Source organism: Phycodurus eques, chromosome 11, assembly GCF_024500275.1.
Source record: "Phycodurus eques isolate BA_2022a chromosome 11, UOR_Pequ_1.1, whole genome shotgun sequence".
In the NCBI taxonomy this organism is placed as follows: Eukaryota; Metazoa; Chordata; class Actinopteri; order Syngnathiformes; family Syngnathidae; genus Phycodurus; species Phycodurus eques.
In genome coordinates this window covers 20,792,951-20,811,292 of record NC_084535.1, presented here as the reverse complement: position 1 = coordinate 20,811,292, position 18,342 = coordinate 20,792,951, and the positions used below count along the sequence as shown (strand labels likewise).

General features: G+C 38.5%; 1 protein-coding gene across 2 annotated transcripts in view; it reads right to left on the bottom strand.

Moving 5' to 3' along the window:
• Window positions 1–18,318, bottom strand: part of ide (insulin-degrading enzyme) — a 40,968-nt gene extending 22,650 nt beyond the window's left edge. Inside the window, exons 1-15 of one of the 2 annotated variants that reach the window (XM_061691028.1) lie at window positions 17,983–18,309; window positions 12,457–12,617; window positions 11,976–12,183; window positions 10,761–10,930; window positions 9,223–9,345; window positions 8,447–8,559; window positions 8,194–8,356; window positions 7,996–8,088; window positions 7,803–7,894; window positions 5,831–5,911; window positions 3,186–3,289; window positions 1,640–1,742; window positions 1,401–1,523; window positions 1,103–1,185; window positions 291–435 (exon numbers count right to left, since the gene is read on the bottom strand). In XM_061691028.1, coding sequence (XP_061547012.1) covers window positions 291–435; window positions 1,103–1,185; window positions 1,401–1,523; window positions 1,640–1,742; window positions 3,186–3,289; window positions 5,831–5,911; window positions 7,803–7,894; window positions 7,996–8,088; window positions 8,194–8,356; window positions 8,447–8,559; window positions 9,223–9,345; window positions 10,761–10,930; window positions 11,976–12,183; window positions 12,457–12,617; window positions 17,983–18,068 — 1,848 coding nt within the window. In that variant the 5' untranslated portion in view covers window positions 18,069–18,309. Of the gene's footprint in view, window positions 1–290; window positions 436–1,102; window positions 1,186–1,400; window positions 1,524–1,639; window positions 1,743–3,185; window positions 3,290–5,830; window positions 5,912–7,802; window positions 7,895–7,995; window positions 8,089–8,193; window positions 8,357–8,446; window positions 8,560–9,222; window positions 9,346–10,760; window positions 10,931–11,975; window positions 12,184–12,456; window positions 12,618–17,982 lie in introns of both variants that reach the window. The other variant, XM_061691029.1, reaches the window with a different exon arrangement.
• Window positions 18,319–18,342: the final 24 nt, after the last annotated feature.

The following is an 18,342-nucleotide window of genomic DNA, read 5'->3' as shown; positions in this document are numbered from 1 at the left end:
GGATGAGTGTTTTGGGGTAGGTGAACAAAGATTGATGAAGGACGAGAAGATATGGATAGAAAAAAAAGCTATACTGACACCAGCCAGGTCTAGCTTGTGCATATAAATTATATTTTTATTACCATATGACTTTGATAGGTAGAGGTGGCAGAAAAAAGTACTTTATTTTTCACAATCAATGCCATTGAGGCCTGGGTGAGCCACTACAGCCCAGTCTGGAGAAGTGTAGCAGGTTGTTTAGGTTTGGGATGCAGCTTGAATGTTACAGCGAGGGAAATCAGAATACTTACATACATCCCATAGACGGTATTTTGAAGGTCATAGTTCAAACCAGCTAGCTCGGCTGCATATGCATACTCGTTGAGGGAGTCCTTTAGGAGCTCCAGGTATAAATAAGCCATGTTACAATGTAATGGGTCCACATACGCAAATGGGCTGTAGAAGAATAGAAGTGTTTAAAGAAAGAAAGTGCACAGAGTACAAATTAGAATTATGTTCTTCTTTGGCCTAGGAAACAAAAGCCAGCAAAAAAGATTATGCACACAATGTATACTAATAAATTTCAGCTTAGAGCTTTTGGTTCCATATTCAACTTTTGCATGCCATGAACCATCCAATTATAAAGTGATAAAAATGAAATAGATACATGATTGTAAACTCATCCGCTGGTAAATCTAGAAATAATAGCTCATTCCATGTTATAAAAGCTACATTTTGCATGATGTATGTTTCCTTGGAAATGTTTTTCCAAGGATTATTTGTTTTCTTTTGGAAATACTTATTGCCACATCTCTAACATTTTAAACATGCACTGGCAGTTTTTGGATAAAGAAAAATGAGGTTAAACCTCAGATTGTAGAGGAGAAAAAAAATGTGCTGCACAATGAAGCTAACATTCTTTTTTTTTTTTTAACTTCCATGATGCAATGGTCTGGGATATCTGCCACTAAAGTTCTGTCTCAGTCATGTTATGGAAACAGAGGAAAGCAATGAAATCAGCTCATCTGAGGGTGTTATGACCAACTAATCTGTAATTATGACATTTCATGTGCTTCAAAATGTAATTAATTACACTGGGTAGTGACAACTGAATTATTCATACCTGAAGAACTCAAAGTTCAGACACGCTTTGGGGAGAAAGAATTTGTCATCCTGCTTGAACCACACCTTGCTCATTGCTGTGTCCTAAAAGAAGAGCGCACACAAGCTTGTCTTGTTTTGATGCACGGTGATCACAAATGCAAAATTACTTTATTAATAATAATACGCCTTCATCTTTGTTTTAGCGAACAGAATCACACAGCGTATGTATCTTTTTTTACAGTTACGATCAGGCTGCTTGAGTATGTAATGAACCGTGGCACTACTTTGATGTCAAACACAGCTGCAAACACACTTGCCTTAATTAAAGCAGGGAAAGCAGGAGAGTCTTTCCCAAGAGGATAAATTTCAAAGTTGGTAGGGATGAACTCATTTTTCATTGGCAACTTGAACTTTCCGTTGAGGTGCGCACCGGCCCATTTCTGAAACAAATGCATGACGTACCCTCATGTCGTTCATCAAAAAGCATTTCTCTCAATATGAAGAATGCAACTGCCAGCAGAGTGATTAGATCGGTACAATATTTGCAGTGCTTCACCTTGATGGTCTCCTCAGAGATAACCTCCTGTTTGTACTGCGTACCATACCATTCTTCTGCCTTATCCGTTTGACCGTCAAATGACTTTGACACCAAAACAACTCTGAAAGGGGAGAATATTTTCATTACTGATATGCAACTTGACATACAAGTTTATTTACTATTGCAGGAATTCATTGTGTAGACAAGCACTTCATTGTTGCAGCCAAATTAGCTGTCCAGTTGTGCCTTGGGATCAGTCTAATATGTTCTGTGACCACGCTCGTCATCGAAAACACTCATTACTCAAAGCATCTTTGCCCATTTGAAGGAATGAAAATACCATTAATCCGTTCCAGCCTCCCCCCCCAAAAAATACAAAGATGTTTGTGTTCGTTTTAATAAGGAAAAATAGCACCTATTACAATATCGTACTTCATAAAAACAGAGTGATCATATAATTAAATAAAATGTAAAGAATTACACCGAAACTTTAATTCTACAATGTAATTCATTGTGCTGCACTTCTAGTGTGCACCATTTGGCCACCGGGAGGCAGTATAATGCGTTTGCAGCCACAAAGGAAGAAGAATAGTACTTCTAGTACTACCGTAAATGACTCAGTAACATGTTGCAATATCAATCATATTCCCTCGCGGATAAAGAATGCCAGAGTATTGTTACATTATGTCTGTGTTATATGTCTACATATGTTGCTTTACTGTTTGTGTTAAACTTCAACTGAGAGTGGCATTGAACAGTTTTTGATGAATTGCTCACTATTTGCCAAACTGCTGCTGATTGTGGATTTGAGCCCTTGTATCTCAAGATCGCACACGCAGGCACAGTGGGCGACTGGTTAGAGCGTCTGCCTCAGAGTTCTGAGAAGCGAGGTTCAATCCCCGGCCCCGCCTGTGTTGAGTTTGCATGTTCTTCCCGTGCCTGCGTGGGTTTTTTCCGGGCACTCCTGTTTCCTCCCATATCCCAAAAACATGCATGGTAGGTTGATTGACAACTCTAAATTGCTCATAGGTGTGAATGTGAGTGCGAATGGTTGTTTGTTTGTATGTGCCCTCCGATTGGCTGGCAACCAGTTCAGGGTGTACCCCGCCTTCTGCCCGATGATAGCTGGGATAGGCTCCAGCACGCTCGCGACCCTAGTGAGGAGAAGCAGCTCAGAAAATGGATGGATAGAAAAAAAACCTGCCAAATGACATCTCACATCTCGAAAAACTCGCAAGTCTGGTCACTCACTTCAAGGCTGCAAGTTGATTTGTAGATATTCATATACGTACAGCGGTTTACAAATTCTATTCAGTGTATGTTTGTGTCTTTTTGTTTGCCACAACTGAAATGTTAAATAACCATCCAATCTGAAATATAATATTGTAGTGTACATTATAAAATCAAAAAATGTCTTTCGATAAAAGGCCAAATGTCATTTATCCATCCATTTTCTACACCGCTTATCCTGTTGGGTCACGAGCACCTGGAGCCAAGTTTCAATTTGTGGCAAACTGAAGTTGCTTTTTTAAACTTATGTGATTGCAAATGTTCTTGCACTAACCTGACATATTCTGGTCTCAGCTTGTCCAACACCATCTCAATTAAGTCTGGCCTAAAGTCTTCCAAAAGATACTCCGCTGCGAGAACCTCTTCAAGCGGATAATACTGAAAAACAAACAGTATATTTGTGTCACAGAGCCGACAAGTGAAGAGCTGCAACAGGGGGCCTGGTGACAGTTGGGACAGGACCCACAAGCTGTAATATTACTCAGTGAAAACAACTTATACAGTGGGGCAAAAAACGTATTTAGTCAGCCACCAATTCTGCAAGTTCTCCCACTTAAAAATATGAGAGAGGCCTGTAATTTTCATCATAGGTATACTTCACCAATGAAAGAAAAAAAAAAGAAAAAAATCAAGAAAAACTCAATGTCTGATTTTTAAAATAATTTATTAGCAAATTATGGTGGAAAATAAGTATTTGGTCACCTACAAACAAGCAAGATTTCTGGCTCACAGACCTGTAACGTCTTTAATAGCCTCCTCTGTCCTCCACTCATTGCCTCTATTAATGGCACCTGTTTGAACTCGTTATCTGTATAAAAGACACTTGTCCACAATCTCAAATAGTCACACTCCAAACTCCATTATGGCCAAGACCAAAGAGCTGTCAAAGGACACCAGAAACTAAATTGTAGATCTGCACCAGGCTGGGAAGACTGAATCTGCAATAGCTAAGTAGCTTGGTGTGAAGAAATCAACTGTGGGAGCAATTATTAGAAAATGGAAGACATACAAGACCACTGATAATCTCCCTTGATCAGAATCATCATTATTTGCCAAGTATGTCCAAAAAACACACAAGGAATTTGTCTCCGGTAGTTGGGAGCCGCTCTAGTACGACAACAGACAGTCAATTGACAGAATACACTTTTGAGACATAAATACATTGACAAAAACAGTCACTGAGCAATAAAGGGTTGCTAGTTATCTGGTAATGCCGGTACAAATTTTTTTGTTCTGTTTTTTTGACAATCTGCTCTGAGTTTTGACAAAACTCAGAGCAGTTTGAATGACTAATAGCAATAGTCTGGTGCAATGACCATTGTGCAAAGGGCGCCGAGACTTCAAGGAATGTATGCAGTTTAAAGTGACTAGTAGTGCGATAATCTGGGACAATGTTGATTGTGCAAATGTTGCAGATACTCCTCAGTGTGCAAATGGGGCAGATGCTACTCTGGCATGAGTGGCCAGTATTGGTCAACAACGGATATGCAAATAGTGCAGCGTGGCGAGACTACTACAGTGAGTGCACGAGTAATATATAATTGGCCTGACAGAAATGTGACAACAAACTCAAGACAAAAAAATTGGCAGCATGTTGCAATGGAATTGTAGGTTAGCTGTTTAAGAAGTTGATTGCAAGAGGAAAGAAGCGGTTGGAATGTCTGGTAGTTCTAGATTGCATTGATCGGTAGCGCCTACCTGAGGGAAGGAGCTGGAAGAGTCAGTGACCGGGACGTGGGGGGTCCGAGAGGATTTTGCACGCTCTTGTCTTCGTTCTGGCAGCGTGCAAGTCCTCAAGGGTGGGTAGGGGGGTACCGACAATCTTTTCAGCAGTTTTGATTGTCCGATGCAGTCGGAGTTTGTTTGGAGTTTGGAGATCTGGGGCTCCATGCAAGAACTCACCCCGTGGGGTCAAAATGATAACAAGAACGGTGAGCGAAAATCCCAGAACCACACGGGGGGACCTAGTGAATGGCCTGTATTGAGCTGGGATCAAAGTAACAAAAAAAACATCAACACACGACACCGCCAGGGACTCAAATCCTGCAATGCCAGACGTGTCCCCCTGCTTAAGCCAGTACATGTCCAGGCCCGTCTGAAGTTTGCTTGAGAGCGTTTGGATGATCCAAAAGAGGATTGGGAGAATGTCATATGGTCAGATGAAACCAAAGTAGAACTTTTTGGTAAAAACTCAACTTGTCGTATTTGGAGGAGAAAGAATGCTGGGTTGCATCCAAAGAACATCATACCTACTGTGAAGCATGGGGGTGGAAACATGTTTTGGGGCTGGTTTTCTGCAAAGGGACCAGGAGGACTGATCCGCGTAAAGGTAAGAATGAATGGGGCCGTGTATTGTGAGATTTTGAGTGAAAACCTCCTTCCATCAGCCAGGGCATTGAAGATGAAACGTGGCTAGGTCTTTTAGCATGACAATGATCCCTAACACACCACCGGGGCAACGAAGGAATGGCTTCATAAGAAGCATTTCAAGGTCCTGGAGTGGACGAGCTAGTCTCCAGATATCAACCTCATAGAAAATCTTTGGAGGGAGTTGAAAGTCTGTGTCCCCAGCGACAGCCCAAAAACATCACTGCTCAAGAGGAGATGTGGATTGAGGAAAGGTCAAAATACCAGCAACAGTGTGTGAAAACCTTGAAGACTTACAGAAAAGTAGTATTGAGATGAACGTTTGTTATTGACCAAATACTTATTTTCCACCATAATTTGCTAATAAATTATTCAAAATCAGACAATGTGATTTTCTGGATTATTTTTTTCCCCTCATTTTCTCTCTCATAAGTGAGGTATACCTATGATGAAAATTCCAGGCCTCTCATCTTTTTAAGTGGGAGAACTTGCACAATTGGTGACTGACTAAATACTTTTTTGCCCCACTATATATATTGAGAGAACACCTACGTGCAGTAAACCAGACACTTTGGAGGTATAGCCACGGGGTCGCTCCTTGTCTTTGAACCGGAAGGCTACCTTGTTTAAATCCTACAGAGAAAGACAAAATTCATATACACTGATACTACATATTTATAGCGAGATTAAAATACATTTACTTACAAATTTAAACAATAAAAATGTGTGTACAGGGATCTCGTTAGATATGCGTCCTGCTTCTGAGACGCACAAAAGTTAGCAGGGACGCATGACATAATTTCAATGTGCGTCTGTAGACGCATGGCTGAAAAACTACCGTGTTGGGTGGGGGGGGGGGGGTGAAGAGCCTCCACACACAGCAAATCAAAGGAGGAATACACTAAAAGTATGAGGCTTGTCTTGACACTAGCCAGCCAGAGGTAGGGTGGGTTATCGTTCAAGAAATACAATGGACACAGTAGTTTTTTCTCGACTCAATACATTTCCATTGTTCTGGTACCACCTACCGCGCCGCTCACGACCCAACAAGCCGCTGGCAGAAAAGTTTGCTCCATAGATGCACACTATTGGGACACTCAAGGGAAAGTTACATTTGCTAGCCTGCGAGCTAACGTGCTAGCAAGCTAAGGAGCTAAACATCTCCCTCAACCGCGGTTACATCGCTTAAAACTGTAAACTGTATTTACCATACCCACAGCAGCACACATTATCAATATTCAGGCAGTAGTTGACTTCAGTGAACTCGTTTTCAGCATCATTTGATTGACAGGTGAAGGTCTCACATCACAGTCCAGCAGCTCAACGGCGGGCCTTATTTTACTTTTATTTATCATTTATTTTAAAAGGGAAAAGCTTATTGAGATATAAAATCTATTTTTCACAAGAGACAGCAGAAAGCATACAGGCAGAAGAAATCATACATTACATAATATAATTACCTCCATACAATATAAGGGAAAAATAAAGAATAAAAAATTTATTTTAAAATGTATGGCATCTGATTTAAAAACGGTGACAAAGCCCAGATGCTTTTGTTGTATCCTAACTCTTTTTTATTATCTTGCACCAGGAGTGAACGTGTTATCTGGGCACATGACCTCTCTCGCTTTCAGTACATTGTGCATGACGGCTGACAAGCTAATGGTCATGTTGGAGGTGGAAAATACCTCTGTAAAGCTGCAGTGTTAAAAACAAACACTAGGGTGTCCCACAGTAACACATACGTTACTAAAGAACAGGCAAACCGTGGTATTAAAAATAATACTGATCAAACTTAGTAGAAAAACTAATTAAAAAGGGGATCACCACTCACATTTATTGCATATAAATATATAAATCAACAAAAAGTCATGGGTGCACATTATACATAGGAAGAATGGTTTTCATGATTTTTGGAGTCTTTTGGGGGTGTGCATTATACTTGAGAGCGTATTACACACAATAAATTACGGTAATTCAAATTTGGCAGGCTTTAAGACATTTTTATGGGCCTCTTTAGTCTGTTAATGACTCTATACATCTGTGAAAAATGTTTAATATTTAAGTGCAATTTTTGTGAACAGAGCCTAGGTCCGTTTTATTTATATTTTTTATTTAGCTAACATCTTTTGCTCTACAAAGTTAATTGTTCTTAAAAGGGTGTACTTGAATTATGCTCTAAAATCATTATAAGTGGCAGAAAAAATAACATCAATGATACTATCCTTTAGCGTGATAATATATGGGAAAATATATTGTCCTAAATAATTTGCTATCATGGCAGGCCAACACACAATACTGAGAGAGCGCAAGAGCAATGGATAACACAAAACTACTGTTTAAAAATAGAATAACAACTCTAATAAAAATCTCCACTATAGCAAGAAATATGATATCGAGGAGGTTTAGTGTGTCTGTATTAAACAATGATGAGTTGTAGGGACTCATTGTTCCCAAACGTACATTCCTGGGACTCACATTGTCTCAAGTGTAAAATGATCTGTGTGTGTAATACTGTAGTTACCTTGCACTCCTGAAACACCCACTCCTGAGGTCCCTCTGTGCGTAGTTTCTGGATATATTGGAACATGTGAAAGATAATGTCCTCCACATGCACTGTTGGTGACACCCACATGAAAAGGTTACTTCCATTTCAGCTTCTTCCACAAACCCCAGACTGGAGAACAATCAACAAGTAAACATCAAGCACTACTTACAAAGGCCTTCTTCCGTCAAGTCCACATTGATGATGAAGAACATGAATCCTTTGGCTCCTTCTTTTTGACCTCCAACAAGTGTATTCACCCAGCCTAGAATGTGAATTTCAGTAGAAGTTTCTGCATCACTTTCGATGGACAATTTTGAATGCTCACATTCTCGAATATACCACCATGTGAACATTCTATGTGCCTTACCTTTACATTTGAGTTCCGATAACAAACTTCCAGGTCCTTCATGACCAATCAGATGTCCCAGATAATGTCCCGGGTTTGACTTATAGTATTTCTGCAGGTCTGGGATGGGGAACGTCACATACAGATTCCTTATGTCTTTTATGGGCACCACTTTGTAGAATTGCTGGCACAACAAACAGGAAAATACATGTTCTTAAAATATAGGGGGGGGGGGGGAACACAACCGCAGCGAAGACAAAGAACAGATGCTCACTTTTAGATATTGATCTTGAAAGGGGTGATCAGGAAATTCTGGGATAGGCACACTCTTGTTCTCTACTTCTCCAAATAACTTGACCACCATAGAGGTCAGCTCATCTAGGGATTCTTTGGGTAAGAAAATGGTTTAACACTTAAGTTATGAGTACAAAATGTTTGTTGAATAGAAAAATAGGAATATTTGACGACACACCTGAAGTAAAACCTAAACCAACAAGGAGACTTTGGTGATAAACTCCTTTCTGCTTTGACTACAAATGTCCATTTTCTTACAAATAAATTATCATGAAATTATAATATTTAATGTAACATAAGCAAACTTATGGCTAGAGCCTTGATTTTAGAATGTTCATAGGTTTGCATTCCATCAACATGTGGGTTGAGGTGAAGTCATTTAGATATTGAAGGGACAAGCCTTGTGACAAATGGTTTTAAATGCATGTCTTGCAAAAAAATCCCTGTTTACACTGTATATTAGTGTATCATTCATTAGTAATTCACTTAATTTGTTAAAACATTCAATGCATATTATTATCTAACTTCAAACTGTAGGAATTCAAAACCAATAAAAGCCAAGTCAATTAATAGTTCATGACCACTAAGAAATTGGTGAAAAGCTAGTCACTATTTAAAACTCATTCACCGCCAAGCCTCCATGTTAACATGGATATTTGAATTCAACAGCAGTCAATGGCAGTGATATTGTGCTGTCAATCACGTTAACACATCTGCCACATTTGAACTACATTGTCTTTCTCCGTGTTGTCTTACCTCTTCCTAAAACACAGAGGCCCATTAGATTAGAGGAGTAATATGTAGAGTGAAACTCAAGGAGCTCCTGGCGGACATCAATGCCGTCAGTAGATGGCCTCGTCTCGAGGGTCAATTTGTTACCTACAATAAAAAAGCAGAGTACATTCTTTTTATTTCTTGAATATAGTGATATATTTTTAAATGAGCAATGTGTTTCTTAACGATTCTATTTTTAGATCTTTAGCTTGTTAAACTTACACAGAACAATTTTTAATGTTTTGACACTCCTAAAAATTATGGATATGATCTTTGTGAATAATAATAAAAACATAAAACATGGTGCAAATATTAGAAAAGGACCAAACCTATTTACTGCAGCTGAGATAAGTATTTAACACGTCACCATTTTTCTCACTAAATATACTTCCAAAGGTGCAATTGACCTGAAAACTTCGCCAGATGATGGGAACAACCCAAGTAATCGATACATACAAATAAAGTAGAACAAATAAGCTGTGTGTAAAAATGTGAAATGACAGATTTTAGGTGTCTTGGCTTTCCATACCTTTTTGCACCTCCCTTCATGTGTTCAATACTTTTTCCCTATCAATAATCAAACAGCAATCCAGCCCCTCGTCAGTGCAAATGAATATCAGCTGGTTCAGTCCTAATTGACCTACAAAAAGGTCACATTGCCACATCTCATGATGGGTAAGAGCAGAGAGCTGTCTCAACACCATTGCAAACTAATTGTTGCAAACCATAACGATGGCATTGGTTACAGGTGCATATTCTAAGCTTCTGAACGTTCCAGTGAGCACGGTTGGGCCCATAATACGTAGGTGGAAAGCCAATCATATAACCAGAGATTGGCCTCAATCAGGTGCTCCTTGCTTGTTTCTGACAGAGGAGTGCAAAGAGCTGACAATTAATTTTTTAACTTTCATGTCAGTAGCATCTTTGGAACTATAGTTAAAAAATGTGAAGTGTTAAATACTTATTTCGGCTCCTTTATATATTTGTATATTTAATATTTGCCCCATTTAGCACCATTTTGTCAAATGCATCTCAGGTGGCCAAGATATAAGTGAAAATGGTTTTACATTATCGGAGTATTTCTGTTTTCATAATGAATAATCACTGACAACCGTATATATCCCAATTCCCACCAGACATTTTCTGTAAAGTCACATGCATTTCAACATGTACTGCTTAGGGTGGGCAAATCATTCAAACATTTTAAAATCAACATTTTAACAAAAATGTTGGAATTAACGTATTAAAGGGTTCTGCACGGAAAAAAATATGAAGCCTCAACTATAAATCCAATGTATGCTAGTGCGATACATGATACAAGAAATATTTATTGAGTGGAAGTGCTTCTGGAAAACTTACCTTTGTCTTCAATCTTAAAATCTGTATTGCTGTTCACATGCTTCCCTTGTCACTTTAAAAGTGGTATTGCTATGACAAATAACTACACTGGGAAAAGTTCTTTCATGCAAAAATAGAGTATATGCCTTTGTGTAAAGTGAAGTCTATTCAAGTGGGGCTACCTGTTCCAAATTTACTGAAGGGGTGATTTGGGTTGCCAGTGGCCTTCTCGAGTTGAAAGAGCCTCCAAGCGTCATTCATCAGGTTCTTGTCGTGCTCAGAGTCCACAGCGTTTACCTCACGGTCCTTACAGCTTTCGTCAAACAGCGGGCACAAGAAGAACTGGGCAAATCTAGATTAATTCAAGATTACAACATGTCTATTGACGTGATCATTACACAGAAGATGCTTGATGACAACAACAATAAGTTGGGAATAAGTTGCCATTTTCAACCACTGAAGTGAAGAATTTTTTAAATAGAAGCCAAATCTTGTGTTAAAAGAGGGTTCTCGTGCAAATCTGCTTATTGGCACAAAGGGCAAAAAAAGAATTAAGGAAATGACAGGTAAGGGGGGTGGATAAATAAATAAATAATAATAGAAAAAATTAATAAAGGTTTTGAGAGTCAGTTAACTTGACACATATGTGGTGCACATCATTAATATTTCATTCACAACTGTCTCCTACACTTTTCTATTCTCGTGGGACCAGATGGGCCACGCAATATACCAGCAGTGGAGAACAATTGCCTATTCCACACACAAGTGCCAGTTAGAATTTGCCTCATTTATAAAGGTAATCCAATATCCACCAGGTGACTGAGTGCCTTTTCCAAACCATCACAGGTGATATCTGAGCAGAGCCCCCAGCAACGCAAAGAACATCAGCTTTAGCCTAAGCCTAAAATGGTTGGTGTCCATTGGAGGTGGTTACGACAGCCATGGTTAGAAAAGAGTAACTTTTACAAAAAGAAAAAAAAGCATTAGCATTGCTATGAGTATTTTTCAAAATACTGCATTGAAATTGCATGTGATCTGCCTAAGTTCATAAAAGAAATAAACAAAAGATGACAATAGCAGATCACATATTTGATTTTGTTAGTTATTTGGCTATTTCCTGGGTCATGCAAGATGACAGACTGACAATGCCATTATGATTCTGGGAGGTGAACGCTTCCAATGCGGTCTGGTGACTTAAAATTCCTGTATACCTACTTTTATCCAGAACCCTGGGCTTTTACCTTTGCCCATGCACCACCCCTCTACAAAGTTTTGTTTTGTGTAAACCCTGCTAACTGCAGCCATAAGATAGAGATGACTTTTGCACAGTATTGTTTATGAAGACTAAATTGTGTTTGAAAGATGAAATATGAACAAATAAATAGTGCATTACCTACCTATCCAGAGCTCCTTGTAAGTGCTCATGAGACACATCAAAGTAATAGTTCGTGTGCTCTCCACTGGTGAAGGCATTGGAGCTGCCAGCATGCTCACTCAAGAACTGGCTGTACTCATTCTCTTTTGGGTACTTCTTCGTCCCCAGGAACAGCATGTGTTCACAAAAGTGCGCCAGGCCTGCGATATTTGCTGGGTCGGATAAAGAACCTGAAATTAAAAAGGTAAAATGATCACACTGAGATACAGTTAAACAAGCTGTGGTTACATTTTTCAATTTGAATATACTGTAAATAGAAATTGTTCGTTGTTTTTGTAGCCACCCATTTATGACGCACACAACTAATATGCTACAATGCAGCACACTGCAATGCAAACAAATTCTGTGAAAAAGCTTTCCTCTTTCCAATTGAAAAGTCTTTATAGTCAAATGAGCAATAAAACAGGTGGTTACACTACAAAGCAATAGTCTTCAATTCTTACCAATGTGGACATCCAAAGCAGCGGATGATTTGTCTGTTGTTGGGTCACTGATGAGCATGGCCTTCAATCCATTGTTAAACTCCAGGCCTCTGTAAACTCGCTTGTCTTCAGGAGAGCGAGTTATGTCTGCGACCACGCTCTTTAGAGCTGAGTTCGTCATTCTGAATGGAGAAGATGGCACCAACCAAAAATAGAGACAATCACAAGTACAAAACTAGTACTACTTTTGATCTCTTGCCGTTATGAATTGTCAAAAATGTATTGTATTTCGTTTCATTCTCTCCACTTTTGCGTAGATAAACAAAAACGCAATCACGCATGCCACCGGCATGAATCCTCACTCCTGTCTCTCTGCTTCCCTGCTCTGCTTGCTTCCACACACACTAAACGCACAAGTCGCTCAAAACTTTTTTTGGGCACCACAAATCACCACCACACACCATATTATCCCCTTATCACTGTTTGTTTCCTATGTTCAGTGTTTGCTCGTTACCCTTGTATGTACCATGGCTTTGCAGTACTCAAATATAGCATCTCTAACACCCTCTCTAAATAACATTCGTCCACACAATACCAAATAATCTCCCGAAAACTGTCAAAAAAACAACAACAAAGAATGCATAGTACCAAATCTATTTAAAATTATGATACACACACCCATTATACGTCACACTTAACATTTGTGTCTTGGAATGGCATTGGTTATGGATTATACCATATAAACTTAACACAGACCTCCTCCTATTACAAGAAACGCACCTTACTAAGTCAGAAGAAAAATGCCTCATTGACTAATTTCACTCAGGTTATCTCGGCCTTTCATAACTGTAGACAAAGAGGAGTCTCAATACTAGTCCATAAAAGACTACTTTTTACAATAAATAGTACAGTATTAGATCCAGAAGGCCGATATATAATTATACAGGCTACAATATTTAACAAGCTTTATACAATTGTCAATGTATAAGCTCCAAATAAAGATGATCCAGCCTTTTTTCACATGCTCTTTTCACACTTGTTAAACTTGTCAACCACTTCTACAATTATTATGGGAGGTGATTTTAACTTTACACTAAATCCACTAATAGATGGTTCAAATCTCAAAAATAGTAATCAGCTACAATGCTCCAATATACTACAGCAGTATATGAATGACTTTGGTCTCGTTGACATATGGAGGCTGAAAAAGAGAATATACATTTTTCTCTTCAATTCACCGCTCTCTCAAGAATAGATTTCTCTTTCTTTCAAACAATTCGGCAGCTCAAAGAATTACTCCCAAAATACATCCAATCATCATCACCGACCACGCACAGATTTCTCTCAATCTAAAAATTTAATCAAATTTGGGACCCCCACCAACATGGCGCTTCAACATGTCGCTATTGAAGGACCCAGATTTTGATTCTTTCGTGATGAAGGAATGGGATGAGTTTCTGAAATTCAACGACTCCCCAACCATATCTGTTGTGGGAAATCGGGAAAGCTGTTTTGAGAGGTTGAATCATATCATATTCTTTGTATAAGGAAAAACAAGAACAAAAATTGGTAAATGGAATTGAGGAAAAAATTAAACACCTCACAGAAGAATATGCAATTAATGCGATAGATAGGCTGAGAAACCGACTTCAAAAGACAAAACATCAGTTAGACGTAATCTTATCAAAAAGAACAGATTTTCTACAACAGCAGTTAAGATACACTAACTTTGAGTACAATAATAAGTCGGGAAAATTCCTTGCGAACCAACTTCAGCGCAATAAAGAAAAATCATTAATTATAGCCATTGAAGATTCAAACGGCAACTGTACACAGTCACCGTTAGAAATAAATGAAATTTTTTACAATTTCTATAGCAGCTTATACGCATCTTCGAACAACCCAGATAAAAAAGAAATTGAAACTTTTATTAAGGATCTAAACATGCCTCAATTAAATACACAAATTAAAGACAGCCTTGATGTTCCTTTAACCATCACAGAATTACACAACGCATTAAAAAATATGCAACCGAGACGGGAGCCTGGTCCAGACGGAATCCCTGTTGAATTCATTAAAAATTTTTGGCCAATACTAGCGCCTCTATTTTTCAGAACAGTCAATGAGATAAAGGATAAAGGTAGAATTAGCCATATGAACACAGCTTCAATTAAGTTATTACTAAAGCCAGGTAAAGACCCCACTCTCCCGGAGAATTATCGGTCCTTATCACTGATTAATGTAGATATCAAGATTATCTCGAAAGCCCTCGCAGCGAGATTTGACAAGGTACTTCTTGTCGGTAATCCACTATGACCAGACAGGCTTCATTAAAGGTAGAAGTTCCACAAATAATGTCAGACGTCTGTTGAATTTAATAAGCATGTCACAGCATAAAAATCTAAACACAATCATCATGTCACTTGATGCAGAGAAAGCTTTCGATAAAGTTAACTGGGCTTTCCTGTTTGCAGTACTTCGCAAATTTGGCTTTGGAGATTCATTTATACATTGGATAGCAACATTATACAATTCGACAAAAGCGACAGTCAACACAAATAGGATCACTTCACAAAGTTTTACATTACAAAGAGGAACCAGACAAGGATGTCCATTTTCACCAATGCTATTGGCAATATTTATTGAACCTCTTGCTGCCACTATACGTCAGAATGCTAATGTTAAAAGGTATCTGCTCACTAGTGACAGAACACAAAATCAATCTATATGCTGATGATATTCTTCTTTACTTACAGGAACCCAAGTATTCTCTTCAGGCAGTCTTCAATCTCATTAAAACATTTTCACAAATATCAGACTACTCTATTAACTGTACAAAATCAACAATATTCCCAAAAACAGCAATCTCATGGACTCCTGCAGATCAAATCCCAAAGTACCCTATTCCTATAGGAAACATTAAGTACTTGGGTATCAATATTTCGTCAAAACTCACAGAGCTAACCAATCTAAATTACACACCACTTCTGGAAAAAATCTCATCTGATTTAAGACGCTGGAATAACTTGCCTATATCATTACTGGCAAGAATAGCTAATGGGGGGGGGGGAAGAAAACCTTACCTCAAATAAATTATTTCCAATTATTGAATTTGAGCCCACATTTGAATGGTTTCAAACCTTAGATTCTGATGTAATAATTTTTAATTCAAAAAATAAGAAAAATAGAATCAGTCTATCCACTCTTGAGAAAAATAAACAGGAGGCAGGCCTAAATGCTCCCAACTTTAAACACTATTATTGAGCTAACCAATTATAATACCTCATCAAATGGTTGCACCACAGTGAGGAGTGTGAGTCTTGGCTAGAATTGGAACAAACAGACTGCAACAACATCAAACTACCAAAACTCGCATTTATTTCTACTAGTCATAAACGCCATAAATGTTTCAAGAATCCAATAATCGCATCCACCTTAACGGCTTGGTGGCAAAGTTTAAAATCGACAGGATCTCAATTAGCTCCCAGTATGCTCTGCCCAATCTGGCATAATCGAGATTTTGAAATTAATAATGTACCCCTTCATTTTAGTATATAGGAACAACGTGGGATCAACCACCTACAACAACTATTTAACAATAATGTTTTTAGGACACATGATGAACTGTTCCAAAAATTCCAAATAAACTTTCTTCAATACAATAAATTAAAAGCAGCAATAAAAGAAGATCCCAAATTGTACTGTTCATAATGTTTTCTTTTTCTAAAACACCTGTTGCCACCTCATCTTCAAAAGCACTTTTTTTACAGTGAGACACCTCTGAAAAGATGAAATAATAAGGTGTAATGCTTTTTAAAAATTTTTTTTTTTTTTTGGGCTCTGGGAAGCTGTTTAGGCTTCGTTTGTGTTTACATGTATTAAATCATATTTGTATCAATAGGTGGTATGGTGAACGACTGGTTAGCACATCTGGCTCACAGCTCTGAGGACCCGTGATCAAATCCGGCCTCGCCTATGTGGGGTTTGCATGTTCTCCCCATTCCTGTGTGGGTTTTCTCCGGGTACACCGGTTTCCTCTCACATCCCAAAAAACATGCATGGTATGTTAACTAAAACCTCTTAACTGCCCGTAGGAGTGATTGTGAGTGTGAATGGTTATTTGTTTATTATGCGTGTCCTGCGATTGGCTGGCAACCAGTTCAGGGTGTACCCCGCTACTCGCTCAAAGATAGCTGGGATAGGCTCCGTGACCCTAGTGAGGATAAGCGTTACGGAAAATGGATGGGTGGATATTAATTTCCATCCCTTTATTCAAAAGCAGGACATTATTTCAAATAGACAGTGCAGAAACCTAACCTGATTATCATTCCATTACTGGTCTGGTCAGTAACATGTCAGAAAATGGGCAAAATTGTTGTTCAGTTTTCCAATGTTAAAGCAGATTTGCAAATGTTTTATTTTGATTAAAGATAATCAGTCTGCTTTCATGGAGGACTACAAAAATCTGTTATGAAATTCCAAGGATTTGGACAATTGTAAGTTAAACAAGGTCTCTAAAGGATAAATAGATAATCAAAATAGTTGCCAATTAATTGTATTTAATCAATTAACTGTTGCATCTTTTTAATAAAGTAAACAAAAAAATGTTCGGCTCCAGCGTCCCGCGACTGTATCCAGGATAAGCGGTGTTGCAGAGGGATGGATGGATGGATTGATAAACAAAGAAAAGCTCAACAGTGAGCTGAAGCTATGCTGAGCCGCAATTACTTTGAGACAGAAATGCCCAACCTATATGGCTAGCTCCAAGAGAGAGTTGAAAAACACCTCAGAGAACTCGACCCTTCTGTATTTGCATTATAAAAAAAACAGCCTGTTGTACTGTCTCTTTAAAATACCTATCACTGATATGTATTTTTAAATGAAGATACTGTATTAGCAATGTTATTTGTACTATTTAACACCATAGAGTGCTGAGTTTTAATTCTTTTGTGTTTTGAGAGGTGCACAATGTTCTCAAAATTAGATATCTGTTAGTTTTTTTTCCATTTAATAAAAAACTTTAGATGATATTTGTTGAAATGACTCATGATTAAAAGACTTTATTTAGCAAACCCTCACTGTTGCAACTCAGAGGACAAAGCACCAGCCAAATTAGTAACTCTATCGACACTACAATACAGTCTGCCTCTGCAACTAAAGTTCATAAATTTAAATAAGGCATTTTGAAGGACAGAGTTCTGTCTCCAGGGATGGGGGAACCACCCACTGTGGAGTGACCTCACCCATCAACAAAGAATTTTGACCATCAAGCGCAAAACCAAACAGACTAAATGGCAGTCGAATGGTACTATACACGTCTCTGAAAAATATCTAAAATACACTTTTAATTTAGAGTCTTTAGAGCAAAACCGACACCAGCCATACAATGAAAGCAGCATTGTTTAAACTGGAAAGCTGAGGTCAACCACCCAGTTGAACGGCCCCGGCCGGTGCCTAGCATTAGTTCAGTAGCTAGCTCGCTAGCTTGACTTGCTACGATAACATATTTACGTCTTATAAGTGAACAAATGGTCATTCAACACTTACTTAATTCCGTTGTTGAGATGGGAGCTGCGTCCAGCTGCTTGGAAATACCTCGTGCACTGCGCCGTTCGGTTGATGCACTTAAACATACTTTGCACCCATCGACAACAAACCTTGCCTTTCAGACCGCCATCTTAATCCAGACAAAAGCAATCGTTGTCAGAATGCTCATTATGTCACAGAGAAATTGTGAAATATGTAAATTTTCTCGACGTTTGCTTTTGTAACTGTTACTTTTAAGGTTGGTAAAACAACACGCGCAAAATATTGAGCGCCAATAAAATGTTGTCACTGACTCGCATCATCGATTACAAGCCCTGTACGTCGAGTCAGTGTAATGAACAGATCTGGTTTCAAAGCTTT